Here is a 17325-nt window from a genome sequence, read left to right on the forward strand (position 1 = left end):
GAACCGTGGGTCTCACATATGCAAATCATGAGTTCTACCGTTGGAATTATTAATTTTGACTTTTGGCCACTCCTTGTGATTTCATGTGCTACCACTGGCAATGCAGTGCCAAGGATTGAACCTGGGCCTTCTGTAGCTTTCACACTAGTTCTTTCAGCTATTTCCCTGGTTCCCACTTAAGTTTGGTTTGGGGCCACCCTTAGTGTGTTCAGGTATCACTCCTGGCAAGGGTCATGGGACCAAATGTGGTGCAAGAACAAACCCAGGTTGCATTTGATGTGTAAAGTTAGTGCTCACCTGCTATATATTCTTTTGGCCCCTCTACTTGAAGAGTCCTAAACTTGTTCTAATCGTTTAGTAATACAAACCAGTCTCCTTTTTTTGGTTTTCGGGTCACACCTGGCTGTGCTAAGGGATCACTCATGACAGGCTGGGGGAGAGGGGCACATGACTTTATGTGGTATAGGGGATTGAACCTGGATCAGCTGCATGCAAGACAAGTGTCTTACCCTTTGTACTCACTCTCCAGCCCCAAACCAATTCTTCTAAAGGTTCTGATTCTGTACCAGTTGGCTAAATATTTCTCCAAAGATGAGCACCTCAATAGCTTTCTTCACCCATTATGATAGGTCTGGGACATTGTTCAGGCCCACCTCAAAGTATGAAAAAATTTTATGCACTTATAAAGCATGAAAGATGAGCTCCTGAGAAGTTTTAAAAGATCTGTCAAATGAGGTGAGCAATTATAGATTTTATAGTTTATACGTATTAGATTTTATATTTATGGAAAGATGGTCAGATCTCAGAAACAAAAAAATTTTAAAACCATGAAAACAAGATTAAAAATCTTTTGTAGAGGGCCAAAGTGATAGTGCAGCAGGTAGGGTATTTGCCTTGCACAGCCAACCGAGGTTTGATCTGGCACATTCCATATGGTCCCCAGAGCACCACCAAGGAGTAATTCCTGAGTGAAGAGCCAGGAGTAAGCTATGAGCACCACCCAACAACTTTTATAGGGACTAGAGATAGCACAGAGCGTTAGGCACCTGCCTTACACACAGGTGACCTCGGTTCAATCCCCAGATTCTACATATGGTCCCTTAGCACCATCAGGTTAGACCCCAAATCTTTTGTATAAATATATCCAATGTACATGTGTAATTTATTTCCAGGTATTCCAATTAGCAGAACAGTAATTATATTTTTGGTTTGGGCCATATCAGCATTACTTAGGGAACTTCACAGTACCTGATATTGAACCCAGCCTCCAGCTTATATGAACTCTGAACTCCCAACAGGAAGATAACTGGTTGAATTAAGCTGATGATAGAGGGAGCTTTTATTTTTCACTTTGTACGTTTCTATAACTGTTAACTTTTCCAAATAGCATACAGGTTGCTTGGGGGCTACTCCCACACAGAAATTACGGTGGCTCCTGGTAGTGCTCTGGGGACCTTGCAGTGCTAGATACAGAATTCAGGCCTCCTGTATGCAAAGCAGGACCCTAACCCATTGAGCTGTATCTCTGGCTGTAGGTTAATTTTTACATAAATACAGATGAGGTTAGTGGGCTTATAAAACTTTTATTATTTGGGGTTAAAAATGTATTGAGCCAGACAGTACAACTGGTTAAGGTACTTGCACAGAGCCAAAAAGTAAGCTCTGAGCACAGCAGGATATGGGCCCAAAACCAATTAAAAAAAAATTTTTTTAAAAAATAATCAGATTAACTCCCAAGACAGCAGTCGATTGTGAATTTATTTCCCCACACTGCATGCTTCTATTGTTTTTTCAAGAGTTTCTAAGAAATAAGACTAGGATGTGGCTCAGTCTTGAAGTATATGTCAGACATGTGTGAAGCTCTTGGAGAGACGGGATGTATGTGTTTCTCAATTCCTCGCACCATGTCCCCCAATAAAAGAGGAGGAAAAATGCCTTTGAAACCAAATTTTTAATATTTTCATTAAAATTATATCAGTACGATTTTAAGCAAATGTCAACAGGAATTCAGAGGAAAATAGCCTCCCTAACAAAGAACACACAGATGATCTTTGATTCCAGCTTCATTATTTATTAGTAGCTGTGATGGTGCTGGGTCATCCATATTACCTCGTGTTAACCTAGTAAGAAAAATATTTAATTTCAAAACCTGCAATAACATTTTAAGAACTGATGTTTAATGCAATTATCCACCCCCCTCCCAATTTTACAGATGAGAAAACACAAAGTATGAACTATTATCCTTTTGATGACTTTCCTTCAGGGAAGGGGAATTCTAAAAAACAAACTAAAATCCAGAGTCTTAAAACCTGACTGTAGGGAAAGTCAAACAATTCATACACATACTTACCACATCATCAATTTTCAGAATGCTTCGGACAGTTTCAGTTGCCAGAGTCAGTGCACTGACTGAAACCAACAGGGGCTGGACAACCAGTTCCTCCAAAATGTTGGAAATACCACCCTATGAAATCAGGAGAAGCTGCTTTTCAGTGTTTGTAACTAGACACATCACCAACTACTGTTAATTAGTATGCTTCGAAGCCTTTCCAAATCTAGTTTTCTTATCTCATCAAGAAAACAATTACTAGCTTTCCTCTACACTATAGGTTGTAAAGTTTGAAGCAAGATGGAATTAATGTTCTGTTATCTCAATCCTAGCTTCAAAAATAGCTCTTTAATGTATCACTTCTCCCCTTGGATATGTTTTATTCCTAGGTCTGCACCAGGTCTGCGATCAATCCTGGTAGGCAAGGGGACTTTCTGGGGCATTGGGGATCAGACTAGGGTCGGCCACGTATGAGGCATGTGCCCTGCTTGCAGTACTGTATGTCTAGCCCCCAAGATTACCTAGTTTTTGGGGAGGGGGGTATGTGTGTGAGAGGGTTGGCCATACCTGAAGGTGCTCAAGGATTATTCCTGGCTCTGCTCAGGGTGCCATGTGTGGAACTAGGTATTAAATCAGGGGCAAACGTGTACAAAGGTAAGTGCCTTATCGACTGTATTGTCTCTCAGGTACCAAGATTATCCCGTTTAAAAATATGGGGTGATGAGGGGGTGGGGAAAAAATGAGGTACTGAGGATCAAGTCTAATCCAGGTTGGCTGTGCCCTACCGGCTGTACTATCGCCCCGGCCCTGACAATAACTTTTTAATATTAAATCAACATTTTCTCTAATAAAGACTAAATTACTACCTTTCGAACATTAATGCCTGAAGTTTTTTCTCCTTGGGAATGCCGGTTTCTTAGTTCTGTTACTGTTGAAATGGGATTCAGGCCAGCATTTTCAGCTAGAGTAGATGGAATGACCTCCAGAGCATCTGCAAAAGCACGAACGCAGTAGGATTCCATACCACTCAACGTTCTTGAATATTCAGTTAACCGTAGGGCCAGCTCTATTTCTGGAGCACCACCTCCTGCAATAAGAGCTCTGAGATTCACATATATTTTTAGTTAATTTTATTCAATAGAAAACTGTATAATAAATATTCATACCTCTAAAAGTAAAAACACAGGAGATTAAATATTAGTAGCATGTTACCTCTTTTTTACTAAACAGCGAATAACACACAGGGCATCATGAATGGAGCGCTCAGCTTCTTCTATCACCAACTTGTTAGATCCTCGAACAACAATTGTAACGGTTTTGCCAGGGCTTGTACAACCTGTAATCTTTAGTAATATACCCAAATTAGGAATATGAAATAAGGGTTAAAACAAAAATCCAAGCAAATGAAAGCTTGTAGTACTTTTTACCTTGAGCAGTTTGCCAGCCCCATTTAAATTAACTTCTTCAGCTAACTCAGCTGATCCCAACATATCAGGAGTGAACTGATCAATATGAGCAACTGGTATAGTTCCAATTGTCTGGGAAAAAAGTCAAACACACAAATTAAGAAAATGTGGTATCAGCTATTTTCTCAAAGCACAGATGCTAAAAATATTTACCTTACAAATGAATTCAATGTCTTCTCTCTCAATATCCTTAACTACCATAATCTTCATTTTGGTCAGGAAATGTAATGCAAGATCACTAAGAGCATCCCTAAAATACAAAACAAGTGATTATGCCCATGTTGGGATAAAGTAATGTTGTCATTCAACTGGGTGTTTTTTTGTTTTTTTTTGTTTTTTGCTTTTTTGGTCACACCTGGCAGTGCTCAGGAACAACTACTGGCTCTGCACCCAGAAATCACTCCTGGTGGTGCTCAGAGGACCATATGGCATGCCGGGGATGGAACCCTGGTCAGCCACATGCAAATGCCCTACCCACTGTATTATTGCTCGGGCCCTCACCACTTTAAAAAAAATTTTCATTATTGTCTTGTTGTTTAATGGTCAATGACTCAACTTATTAAAGTGCACTAAATAGGACTGGAAAAGGACCGGAGAGATAGTACAGCAGGTAGGGTATTTGCTAAGAACTGCTGGGTTTGTCCCCCGGCGCCCCCCCTCCCCCGCCAAATAAAAAAGGGGAAAATAAGAATAGAGAGCTAGTTCAAGATGATTATATGCTTTGCGTATAGGAGGCCAGAGCTTGATACCTGTTACCACACAGCCCTTACCACAGCAAGGGTGAGCATCCCCAAGCTATCAGATGTGAACCCCAACCCCCTCCTCCGAGAAAAAAAACATAGATGCCCTAAATAGCACTTCAAAAATGTAGAGCTCTAAGGGTAGGGCACTTGCCACCCACACTGGGTTCAATACACCACAAATACTCACCTGAGCCCTATCAGGACTGATACTTGAGACCAAAGCCAGAGGTTAAGCATTGAGTAATGCCAGTTGTGGGTCAAACCTGCACCACAAATAAACCAAATTCCCCCCAAACAACAGCCTCCTTTAGTTGGCTAATTTATTTGTTTTGGGGCCTCATCACAGAATGGTATTTGGGACCAAATCAGGAGCTCCTAAATGAAAAATGTGTGTAAAATCAACCCCGTGAGCCACCTCCCAGCTCTACTTCATTTATCTTAGATAAAACTTGGCTCTTTAGAAACAAGGCATCCATTTCATCGTTGTCAAGAAAAGTAACATCTTTTTACAACATGGAAAGATCCAAGCCACTTTTCATTAGCGAACAAAAAGTCTCATACCTTAGAATAGACTTCTGTATGAGAAGAACATTACATCCGGCTTTCTTAATTTGTTTTACTAAGTTTAGAATATAGGCTCTCTCCTCTCTAAGTACGCGATCCATCTGAACATAGTCAGACACTACTATTTGATTATCCATCTGTTTAGGAAAAAAAAAAAAGTATGAGTTTGTGAACATGCATCTTAGTTTTTCACTTTTATCTATACAGCTCACTGATGATATTTATACCTTCTTTTTACAAGAAAATTTGGTAATAATAATAAAAAATCCAAAATGGTAGTTTCTGCAAGATGTCAACTATGTACTCCTTTCTCCCTTTATCTGGTACTAAGAATAGAATCCAAGGTCTACTAAACTCAAGGTAAGTGTTGTACCACTAAGCTACATCTCTGGCCCTGAAGATGTGAATTCTCTTTATGTAACTGTTATTACTGAATCAATTGTTTGGTCTTTTCCACTCTACATGCCTTGGTATGAACACCAGTATGCTAGGATGCGACTGGGGATGTGGTTTAATGGCACTGTATTGTTATGCTTTTTAAAAAGATCTTCAAAGACAAATTTAGTTAATTTACAAAACATTCATCTCCATGTAGGTTAATTTTGTGGGGAAAAGAACAACCACATATAGGCCTTGAGTAATAGTACAGTGGATAGGGCATTTGCCTTGCATGTAGCCCACCTGGATTTGATCCCTGGCATCCCATATGGTCTCCTGAGCATTACCTGGAGTAATTGGTGAGTGTAACATCAGGAGTGACCCCTGAGTACTGCCACATGTGGCCCAAAAACAAAACATCACCCTCCCTCTCCAAACCACAACACAATATAAAAATAGTAAATCTGAAAGAACAGTACCAAGCCCCCTTTTAAAAGACATTAACAGTACAAAAATAAAACCTGAATAAATAAAACCCAAAAACTAAAAGCTAACCTCTTCAGTATTTTATCATGCTCTTCACCATTAACTCCATGCTCTATTACAATGACAAGCCAATTAAGTTATAGATTTATGTCTGGCTACCAAAAGCTGACTCAATTTTACTGATTCTCTTGTCATCACCATATTCTATTTTTCCTTTTTTGTAGGGGTGACAGGGGAAGGAATGGGTTCCCAAGAAGTGCTCAGGGGCAAAGTCAGCAAAATAAAACTCAGTATTGGGAGTAAGTGCTTTATCTCCTGTTGTACCAGGCCCCAAACACCCGAACACGGCCCAGCTGTGCAAGCCTGAAGTTCAGTGTTGAATCTGGCCACGTAGGAACAAAATGTTAGGAACATTTTGAATGCTGGACTAATTTTGAACATTGTCCAAATTATTAGAAATAGAACATATATTGGAGCTGGAGCAATAGCACAGCAGGCAGGGCATTTGCCTTGCATGCAGCCAACCCGGGTTCGATTCCCAGCATCCCATATGGTCCCCTGAGCGCCACCAGGAGTAATTCCTGAGTGCATGAGCCAGGAGTAACCCCTGTGCAACACCGGCTGTGACCCAAAAAGAAAAAAAAAAGAAACAAAACATATAAACAAGGAAACAGTTTCTTTGATTCTACTTACATCTGTTTTGGGAGCAGATAAGCAAAACTGAATAAGCCCAATTTTAGCTTTTTCAACTCTGGTTATACCAGAATTTGCCACCTTTTGAGTGAGAACCAGTCCTTCTACCAACTCACAATCATCAATAGTTCCACTGAAAAAAGAGAAAGAAAACAAGAAGGGAATAGTTAAGGAGCAGACACCTGGTAAGTTATAAAGTCTGCCAACATTTAAAAGTCATCAGTCCAACAAAATCTGCTTTAGTCTAACCTTTATCAGTGCCTTATTCTGTATCCTTCTGATAACACTACTGCTCCACCATCATTAAGGAAAACAATCAAAGATTTTCATCTTTCATTTAATATTTTTGAAATATCTATGCTTACTTTCAAAATTACAAAGCTGTAAATTAGAGATGCTTACCCAAGCTTTTTAACTATTTTAATATCTCTAAGATCTACACTCGTAGCAGTGGCTGGATCAATCACTTTCATCACTGCATTTACACTCATTGGAGAAAGCAGACTTGAATACTGAGAGACAACCTAAAATGATTAACAAACAAAAGAAAGTCAGCAAAATGAAGCTCAATATTGGGAGTAAGTGGCCTACCTCTTGTTCCATCAGGCCCAAAACTTGTGGTTCTTAATGAACCTTAAACTATAACCTTCCAATGATCTATTAATGCTTATCTCACCTTTGAATTTAACGAAGTGGTTGCGCTGTTTAATAAGGTTTCTCTGTCACTCAGTTCCACAGGTCGAGACATATCATTCAAAATTTCAAGACCCTTTTCCAAAGCCTTCTGGAATGACTCAGATATGATGGTTGGATGAATCCCTAACATTCATGAAAAACCAATCATTTATTTGAATTGGATGAGCTACCAACTTGGTAACATTCACTAATCATTAAGTATAACACTCATAAATCACCAATTATTCTGAACTATAAATAAAATCCTTCGATCCAAATTGCCAATAAATTAACTATTTCAAAACAATTATAACGATTAATTATACATTGTGTTATCAGTATTATTTCCTAGCACCTAAGATTAATGCTAACACCACCATTCCTTGTGAAAAGCAAAATTTTACTAAATTCCACTTAATGGTAAGCCTGGCCAAAAAATCAAAAGTAGAATTTTAATAAGTTCTAATTTATAGCTGACTTAGACTATTTATTCCAAGCTCAATTTTAAATCTCCTAATACTAAGTAACTTTTTTGCCTTTATTCAGTAATAAGGTTTACTCCACACACTACTTACCTTTCTGAAGAAGCTTGGTACAAGAATCTAAGAGAGAGCCAGCAATGATGACCACCGATGTGGTGCCATCTCCTGCTTCTATATCTTGAGCCTTAGATAGCTCCACCAACTAAGAGAAGAGAATATGACAAATTATTCAATAAGAACTATGAGAATGTAGTAACAATTAAAATATAACAAACAGCCCTTATATGAGACACAAATTGATTAGCATTACTATAACAGTCTTTATAAATTTTATTTATGGTATACCTTGAGTTTCATTTAAAAATGATGACCAATTTGTGGCACACAAAATGCTATTTATTTTCTTTGTAATTAGCTACATTATGGTTAATTTCAGAGTATGGATTAAACCTTTTTTTCCTTTTCAGCTACTTAAAAGTAGAGTGCCAGCTCATTCTTTGCCAAGTCTGCCTTTAACCGAACATTTGTAAGGATTATGAAGCATTTAGAAGTTCAGCTTCACATAATTTACATAAAGGATATTTTAGTAGTAGGAAATGTTTATTGTTGATATAGTCACTTTCAACATAGGAATCATTTTTACTGTACTTAAGGTAACAAGTTTACTATAGTGTTAATGTTTTAATCTTGGTGTATAGTTACAGCATCTTACCACCACCAACTTGCCCAATACTCTCCCATCTATGTCCTTATTACTATTATCCCTTTCTTTTAGTCCTTCCTAGAATCACAATGATCCTTAAATGAAGGGATAATCCTTTAGTAAACATCAGTATCTAAGTACAGACTATTTTGTACACATAGAAATTACTTTGTTCTCTTTTGACACAAGCTTTGGATAGCAATTTCCACCATTTCATGTTTTAATCTCCTTTCTTCACTGATTCATTTTCCTTGGACAAGGACAAAGTGACTAATGTTTTATGATCCTGCACCGAGGCACACAAAAATACACCCGTAAGTTACTTGTTCAGAAGAAAAAAAAAAATGCATTACACTTAAATATAAGGTGATCAAAATAGACCGTTTACCAAATGCCAAATAGTACACTTAAAATTTTTCACTTGAAAAATTGACTTACCATCCGAGCTGCTGGGTGTAACACTTGCATTTGTTTCAGAATGGTGGCACCGTCATTTGTAATGGTCACATCACCTTTTCCATCCTGAATCTGGAAATTTTGTTGTTTTAAAACAAGTCATATTTCAAAAACTTAATTTTCTTACAAAAAATAACCTAACAACTCAATTAATTTTAATACTTCTTAGGACAGAAGTTAATTGATGATCTGTCTAGTGCTTACTTAAAACAATTGTTATTTTTTGGTTTGGGATTCACATCCAGGTGTGATCAGGGTCTAATCTCCCAGCTCTGTACTCAGAGGTCACTCCTGAGACCACTCAGTGCCAAGCTCACACCTGGGCATTCCACATGGAAAGTACACACTCAAACCTATGAACTCACTCTCCTCTAGCCCAGATCTAAATTTTAAATTCTTCTTCCTTTCATTAATATAATGACTAAAGGTAATAAAGCACTTTCTGCTGCCTACACCACAACCTGTGATGTTACTTTCTGACTCCTTACACTTTTCTAAAACTTAATCTTCAAAAAAGAAGGCAAACAGTTCATTTTAACTAAATGAAACAGGTGATTTTGTTCTAGGGTACTTAAAAGCAAAGAAATCTAGACATTAAAAATTGGAGTAATAGAGGCTCGAGTGATAGCACAGCAGGTAGGGCGTTTGCCTTGCACTCGGCCGACCTGGGTTCGATTCCCAGCATCCCATACAGTCCCCTGAGCACTGCCAGGAGTAATTCCTGAGTGCAAAGCCAGGAATAAACCCCGTGCATCGCCAGGTGTGACTCAAAAAGCAAAACAAAAAACAAAAAAAGAAAATCAAAAATTGGGGTAATAAAGGTACTATAGGGCTGGAGTGGTAGCGCAGCGGGTGGGCGTTTGCCTTGCACACGGCCGACCCAGGTTCGATTCCCAGCATCCCATATGGTCCCCTGAGCCCCACCAGGACCAATTCCTGAATGCATGAGTCAGGAGTAACCCCTGTGCAACGCTGGGTGTGATCCAAATAGAAAAAAATAAAAGGTAATATAAAAATAAAAATCACTATGGAGCTAGAGTGATAGTACAGTGGGTGGGATGTTTGTCTAGCACAAGGCTGACTGTTAAGATACCCGGCACTCATATTGTTTTCCTAGCTTACCAGGCATGATCCCTGAACTAGAGCCAGGAGTTACCCCTGAGAACTTTTGGTGTGGCCCCCAAACAAATATGAACAACAATAAGAACCCCTCCACCCCCTCCCCAAACCCAACCACTATGGTTTCCGGGTTCACATTCATGAGAAACAAAATGGATATCTCAATCATAAATGTGGGGAGCACAATTCTTACAGTTAACACAGAACTTATCTCTCATCAGCAAAGCACAACAGTATTAGTAAAGACAGATTAAAAAAGATCTAGACAAGCAATCATAGTTTTCTTCTATTTCAGTTCAGATAACTGAATTTGAAGGTGTAATGCACTTGTTTTATATTATCAGTGAATCAAGCTAGAAGTAGCTGTAATTCCACAAAAATGAATTCTTTATCAACAATATCCACAACAAATGCAAACCCTGACATGTTGTCTTTTTCTACTTTTCTTCTAATTATACAATATATCTTCTTGTGTATAGTTTCATTATTCAAAAGTAAAATTAAAATTACAGTTAAGTCCTGTTTGACCTAAGTGGATCTCTCTTCCAAACTCCAGAGAATGTAACTTTTTGTTTATTCTTGTCTATGGTGATCAGGGATTTTTCCTGGCTCTTGCTCAGGAGTGACCTCTGGAAGTGACTGGAAGACCATATATATAGTGCCAGAGACTTGAACCAGGGTCAGCAGGATGCAAGGCAAGTGCCTTTAACAGAACAGTAACACTTTCTAGTTTTCCAGTGAAGAACTCAATAAGTAATGAAAGATTCAGCTTTTTACCATTTTATCCATCCCCTTTGGTCCAAGGCTTGTTCTAATAGCATCAGCAACAGCTGTAAACACAAGGGGAAAAAAAAAATCAAGAACAGAGCAAGACAGGGAGCTAGCTCAAGTGGTAGGACTCGTGCCTACCATCTATGATGTCCTGAGCATGATCTCCAGCACATGACCCAAGTACTGCTGGTTTGGCCTAGATAGCTACCAAAACCCACTGGCCAAGAGCTGGTAGTAGCCCCATTAAAAACAGCCCCCCCCATTTTTTTTTTTTTTAAAGGAGTATGTTTGGGAGGGAAGGTTTGAGTGTGGAGGTGTTCTGGGAACCATATGTGGTGTAAGAGCCTGAACCAGGGTGGTGGGTGGCATGCAAAGCAAGGCACCTTAACTTTTACTATCTTTACAGCCCCCGACTCGCACTTTATACAACCAGGAAAAGCCCCTGAAGTCTGCTGGATGTGCTTTGCAAAGTTACTACTTGTCCATGAGAATGTTTAAATTTTATCAGTCCAATTATTTTCTAAGAAAAATTGGAAGTGACAAGTAGTAATATACCCTTTGACAAGCCAGAACAGTAAGAGCCGGAGCATTACAACAGCGGGTAGAGAGTTTGCCTTGCACGCAGCTGAACAGGGTTCAATACCCGACCTCATAAGGTCTCCCCGCACACTGCCAACAGTAATTCCAGAGCGCAGAGACAGAAGTAACTCCGGACTATCTCCTAGTGTGACCCAAAAAATAAAAAACAAAACGAACAGTAAAATCTTTCCCCTTTTCACATACCACCCACCCCCTATAAATGGCTGAGACTTGCTCTAACCATTTTTGTTAAACTTCGTAATAACAAAATGCATTTGTCATAATATAAGCTGTAATATGTCGGGGGCTGGAGCAATAGCACGAGTAGGGTGTGTGCCTTGCATGCAGCCAACGCAGGTTCGAATCCCAGCATCCCATATGGTCCCCTGGGCACCGCCAGAAGTAATTCCTGAGTGTAGAGCCAGGAGTAACCCCTGTGCATTGCATCAGTGACCCTGTTCCCCACTACCCCCAAAAAATTGTAGTAAGTAATTTTAAGAAGTTTAAGGGGAAATGGTATGACCTAAAAGTTTCATTTTCCTCAACGTGTAATTTTAATCTAATTATCTGGTAGATAATGCCTTTTAGTGGATTCAAATGACCATTATGAACGAATTTGAAAGTGCACTTAGAGAAGCTGGAGCAATAATACTGCAGGTAGGATGCTTGTTTTATACGAGATCAACCCAGGTTCCATCCCCAACATCTCATATGGTCTCCTAACCAGCCGTGAGAAATCCCTGGGCACAGAACCAGGAGTATGCCCGGAGCATTTGCTGGGGTGTGAACCTTCCACAAAGTCAAACAACACCTATATTCTGAAGTTATACTACAATATTCTTATTGTACAAGAAATGTTTGTGAGGATGTGTTAATTTTCACTTCACACAAAGGCTTATTAACTTTTTTGTTGTAGCTTTTGGGCCACACCCAGTAGTGCTCTGGGGCTACTTCCAGCTCTATGCTAGGGGATTGAGGGGGTGGGGTGCAACTGGGTCAATACTATGCCGGGATGGAACCCAGGTCTTCCATGGGCGAAGCATGTGCTCAGCCCATTGAACTCTTTATTTGGTAACACTTAGACCAAATACTTTGGACTGAGGATAGTACAGGGGTTGCCCAGCATGCAGCTATCACAAGCATCACATATGGTCCCCAGCACTGCCAGGAATAAATGACCCTTGAGTATAGCCAGGCGTAAGCCCTGAACACAGCAGGGCGTGCCCTCCCCCCCAAAAAAAAACAGAACAGAAATTAACTAAGGACACAAAAGCAGTGATTTGGGTTTTGTCTAAAGAGGAAAACTGAGTGTGTCTCTCTACCCTCTGGACTCCCAGAACTGAAGGACCAGGTTCAGAGAGAACTAAACGGCCTTTTCTTACTCTTCACACACTCTAGCCCTGTTCATTTCAATTCCCCCGTGGCCCCACCAGTGTCTTTTCAAAGGTTTCTAAAATGGATCTCACTCACTTCTTGCTGGGAACGTACTATGTTATATATGGGTTTATTAGTCTTCCAGACGGTTCTAGAATTTATCTCATGAGTTTCTAACCTAATAAACCTAAGCTTCAATACGTGCCCTAGATTCTTCAACTTGGGGCAAGACCTTCTTATGCAGGGGGGAGGCGGGAACACAAGACACGACAGGGCTCTATCAGTGCATACCCATTTTATACACCCATTTACGCCCAGAGTCCTGTAAAAATTTCTTAGGTAAAAAGGGGGCGCTGAGTGGAGACGGTTTACTGAGCCCTGCCCCGGCCAACGACCTACCAAATCTTTATGACCTACCAAATCTTTATTTCCAGCTCCCATCATCTCACAAACTTTCAAATGACCCAAATTAGGGCCTGCCTAATTCTTCAAGCCGCCCTTCTGCGGCTTCCCTCACCTACCCGCAGTCTCGGGTCCCACCACCAGCACCAGCACCAGATCGGTGAGGCTGTGCCCCGCGGTAGCTCCTTAGAGAGTCCCCCAATTTAATCCCCGGCAGAGCCGCTCCCCGTGAGCAGCAGGGGTCACCAGCACCCTTCCCGGACCCCGGCAGCTCACGTCCCCAGCCCGAAGGGGCGCTCCGTGCGCCTCCCACAAGACAGCACCACCTCCATGCCTTTGTTCTCTGTTCCTTCCACCGCAGCTAAGCTTTCTGACAGCTTTTTTTTTTTTTGACAACGCTAAAATCACCTTTAAAAAAAGGAGGATTTTTCTGCCCCCGGGCGTCAGTTCCCCGAACCCAGGACAAGGGGCCCCACCCCAATTCAAGTGTGGGGAGACTCACACCTTTTCAGAAAGGTTGCAGAAGGCAGGGCAGGGGATGTCAATGAAATACTTTGAGAGCAACAAAATTGGGGGACCCAAGAAACCACAGCGTCTGGCCTTAGGGCTGCAGTTCGCCAGGCGCGGCCGCCTTCTGAAATACACTGAAGGACGCAGAGCCCAGGAATGAACTGCACGTAGGGGCGTCTGGGAAGCAGAATACAGCAGTCCCCAAAGCATCCAGACTCTGGCGTCGGGAATGAAGGGCAGCAAAGAGGATTCCTCCAGGGAGCTAGAGATTAGCTGATGTCATGCCCAGCCCAAGCCACAGTGAGAGTGCAGAGACAGAACCACGAGGCAGGCCCAGGGGCGATACCTTTGGCCGCGGAGATGTTGCTGAAGCGGATCTGGGCCGGCTTATCCCGGTCCTGATAGGCGCTTTTTCCGCGGCCGCCGGCACTCCCGGCCGGCGCCCCGCTCCGGGGAGCCACGTTCTCGGGCATGGCACACTTAGCTGGGTCTGCCGGGGCTCCGGAACGACGGATGGACGTGGATTCTGGCTGCTGGAGGAGTAACGGAAAGCTCTCACCGCTTTCACGAACCTTCCAGAAAGCGGCGCTGGGAAGAGGCGGAGGCGGAGAAGGGGACCTGGCTGGCGGCGCGGCGCGGCCGTGACGTAGCAGGCTGCCCGCCGCACGCCGGGTGCGGGGACTGCGCCGGCGCACGCGGGGCTACCCGGTCTCGGCCGAGCGCGCAGGGGGTTCTGGGTACACAGCCCGTCTTCAGCCGAGGACCCCGGCCCCCCCCCCGCCCCGCCCCGGTATTTATAAAGGCAGGTCTTGGGCCAGCCTCATCTCTTGTCTCCGCCCCTGTCGGCTGGAGATGGCCCTGGCTGGGCAGCTGGATGGGCCCTCGCGCATGGTGTTGAGCGCGCCCGGCCGTGTAATGTTTGGGCGGGGTGGCTGCGTTCCTTTGCCGCTGTTTAAGTTGTCTCCTACGGATTAGCCACCTCAACCCACCACTCTGTTTCTATCTCCAACTACAAGGACATGCAATTTCCCCTGCAACACAAATAGTGATTAGCTATTTACCATTCGATCAAACTAATCAAACTGACTTACTAAACTTTTACTTTCACTGCCAGACCTCATAGCTACTTCGAGGTACCAAGCAGTGTTTTAATCATTTATATGGAGGAGGAAAAACATTTCACTCCTCCCCTTTTCTATCCTTGTGCTGCGACTGGAGCGATAGCAGAGCGGGTAGGCGTTTGCCTTGCATGCAGCAGACCCGGGTTCAAGGGTTCAATTCATTGCACGCAGCGGACCAGGGTTCAATTCCCCCGTCCCTCTGAGAGCCTGGCTCCGGATACGGAGAGTATCCCCCTCACCGGCCTGGCAAGCTACCCCTGGCATATTCGATATGCCAAAAACAGTAACAAGTCTCACAACGGAGATATTATTAGTGCCCGCTCAAGTAAATCGATAAATAAGGGGACGACACTACTACAGTGCTACATCCTTCTGAGTGCTTTTTTTTTTCTTTTTGGGTTACACCTGGCAATGCACAGTGGTTATTCCTGGCTCATGCACTCAGGAATTACTCCTGGCAATGCTCTGGGAACCAAATTGGATGCTGGGAGTAGAACCCTGGTTGGCCTCGTTCAAGGCAAACGCCTTACCCGCTGTGCTATGCCTCCAGTCTCCTTCTGAGTTCTTACCTGACTACTTACAAAAGATTAATCATGGAAAACAAGTTTATTAATATGTATACATGAGAGATGAAAAGAGATAAATTGTGGCTTAGGATTTATATATACCACCTTTAGCTAAAAATGAAGGTCAACTATGGCTAGGAATAGCAAGATAAAGGAGACGAAGTAAGATTTGTTTTGCAGGCTTAAGTCGTTCCTTCTACATTAATTTGGGTCTCGAGTTGTCTCCTGGGTTCCGAGTTGTCTCCTGTTATCTCCTCGGTTCCAGAGCACACCAGATTATTCTGTCCAAGACTGAAGCCAAGAGCCAGCTCAGCAAAATTCGTGGTGCTGTTAGCTACTGGCATGTTCTTCCTGCATGGTTCAGTTATAAGTACCTCCATCGGCTTTCTTGGATTAATTATTGTCATGGAGCTGCTCATCTCCCTGATGGTCTCTTTTTCATGAGTGTTGGAATCCTCTTCCTCCTGCTCTTCTGGATTGACACGTATAGTTGAGTTCCCAAGGGTTCCAACCACCAACTTCCCTGAATTCCTGCTTTTGTAAATTAAATTTTTTGTTATCTTTCACCCTTTCCCTTCATCCTTTACTGGTGCCGTGACCGGGACTCTCACATGCATGGTTGTGGTCACATTTGACTTGCTGTGCTGCTGGGGATTGCACTCTAGTTGTGGTGCTTCCACACCTGCTGATTGTGGTACTCAATGGGGTCATTGTGGTGCTTGGCATGTGCTTGCTTGCACACATAAGTGCTCACATGCTTTCTTGCACATGTTGTGGTGCTTAAATACTCCTCTATGCAAGAGACCGCATGCGTGTGAGGTGGTGCTGGCATCTCCAGCTAGAGCAGCAGGGACTGCCCTTAGGGAATGTTGGTGTTACCAGAAACTGAATTTCTAACCACACATTTGCAAGGCAGGAATTTTTTGGACTTGGAACCATCACAGGCACTGCAAATTGATTTAATATTGCTGGAAGTGTTCAACTTATCATTCACTTTAAGACCAGATGTATAATGGGTGGACAGAAGGGAGGAAGGATGGAAAAATGGATGGGTGAAACTTTGGATAAATTTCATTTTTCCTTGTATACAGGGGAGGAGGAATACCTTTGAACATTTATGTCCTGCTTAATAAGAGAAAGGCCATGCAGTTTCCTTGAATCTGAGTTGATATCAACTCAAAAGTAATTCTGATGCTAAAGTGACATATTTTGTGGTAGCATGTTCTGCTACTTTCATTTACATCAGTTTCTCTATAAATGAAGCTTCAGAGCAGAAACTACCTTATTTATGTGCCCTGTACCCTTGTGCAGTGACTGGCATCAAGTTCTCAAGCATCTCCTGAGTGACTGAATGGAGAGTAAATACTAAAGTATGATTGGAAAATGTGGAGTAGAGATGAGAGCAGGATGTGTTTATTGCAAAACTTTAGAGCCCATGAATCTGCATGTTATTGTAGTTAATCACTGGCTGTTATCAGATCATACTGGTTCTGTGCTTGGTGATCACTCCTGGTAGGGCTCAGGGGACCACAATGGTACCTGGGACTGAGCCTGTGTGAAAGGCAAGAACCCTAACCACTGTACTATCTCTCTGGCCCCAGTTAACACACGCAAACACACACACAGAGTTTTGGTTTTGTCCACACTCAGCAGTACTCAGGGTTTACTCCTGGCTCTATGCTCAGGGATCACTCTTAGTGTGATTTTGGGGACTATATGGGATTCTGGGGATTGAACCCTGGTCCATCTGCACAAGGCAAATGCCCTATCTGCTGTCCTTTTACTTTTACTTGTTTATATTTTTTAACTTATTCAGTGATGAAAAACCTTATATAAACATATTTTAAACTGGAACTAGAAAGCTTGTGAGCCATAGAAGTAGCTTAATAGGAAGGCGACCTAGTCTAA

The 17325-nt window shown here is 42.2% G+C and overlaps 1 protein-coding gene across 1 annotated transcript; it reads right to left on the reverse strand.

Annotated features, from left to right (window-relative positions):
- Window positions 1-1932: 1932 nt before the first annotated feature.
- Window positions 1933-14345, reverse strand: CCT4 (chaperonin containing TCP1 subunit 4). The gene is made up of 14 exons (XM_055122826.1): window positions 14077-14345; window positions 10872-10924; window positions 8958-9047; window positions 7910-8018; window positions 7336-7478; window positions 7062-7183; window positions 6660-6792; window positions 5100-5239; window positions 3949-4045; window positions 3757-3867; window positions 3542-3672; window positions 3196-3430; window positions 2351-2464; window positions 1933-2120 (listed from the first exon to the last, which is right to left on the reverse strand). The coding sequence occupies exons 1-14, from the start codon at window positions 14201-14203 to the stop codon at window positions 2106-2108; spliced, it is 1620 nt and encodes a 539-aa protein (XP_054978801.1). The 5' UTR covers window positions 14204-14345; the 3' UTR covers window positions 1933-2105.
- Between the last annotated feature and the right edge of the window lie 2980 nt (window positions 14346-17325).

This window comes from Sorex araneus, chromosome X, assembly GCF_027595985.1.
Source record: "Sorex araneus isolate mSorAra2 chromosome X, mSorAra2.pri, whole genome shotgun sequence".
NCBI lineage: Eukaryota > Metazoa > Chordata > Mammalia > Eulipotyphla > Soricidae > Sorex > Sorex araneus.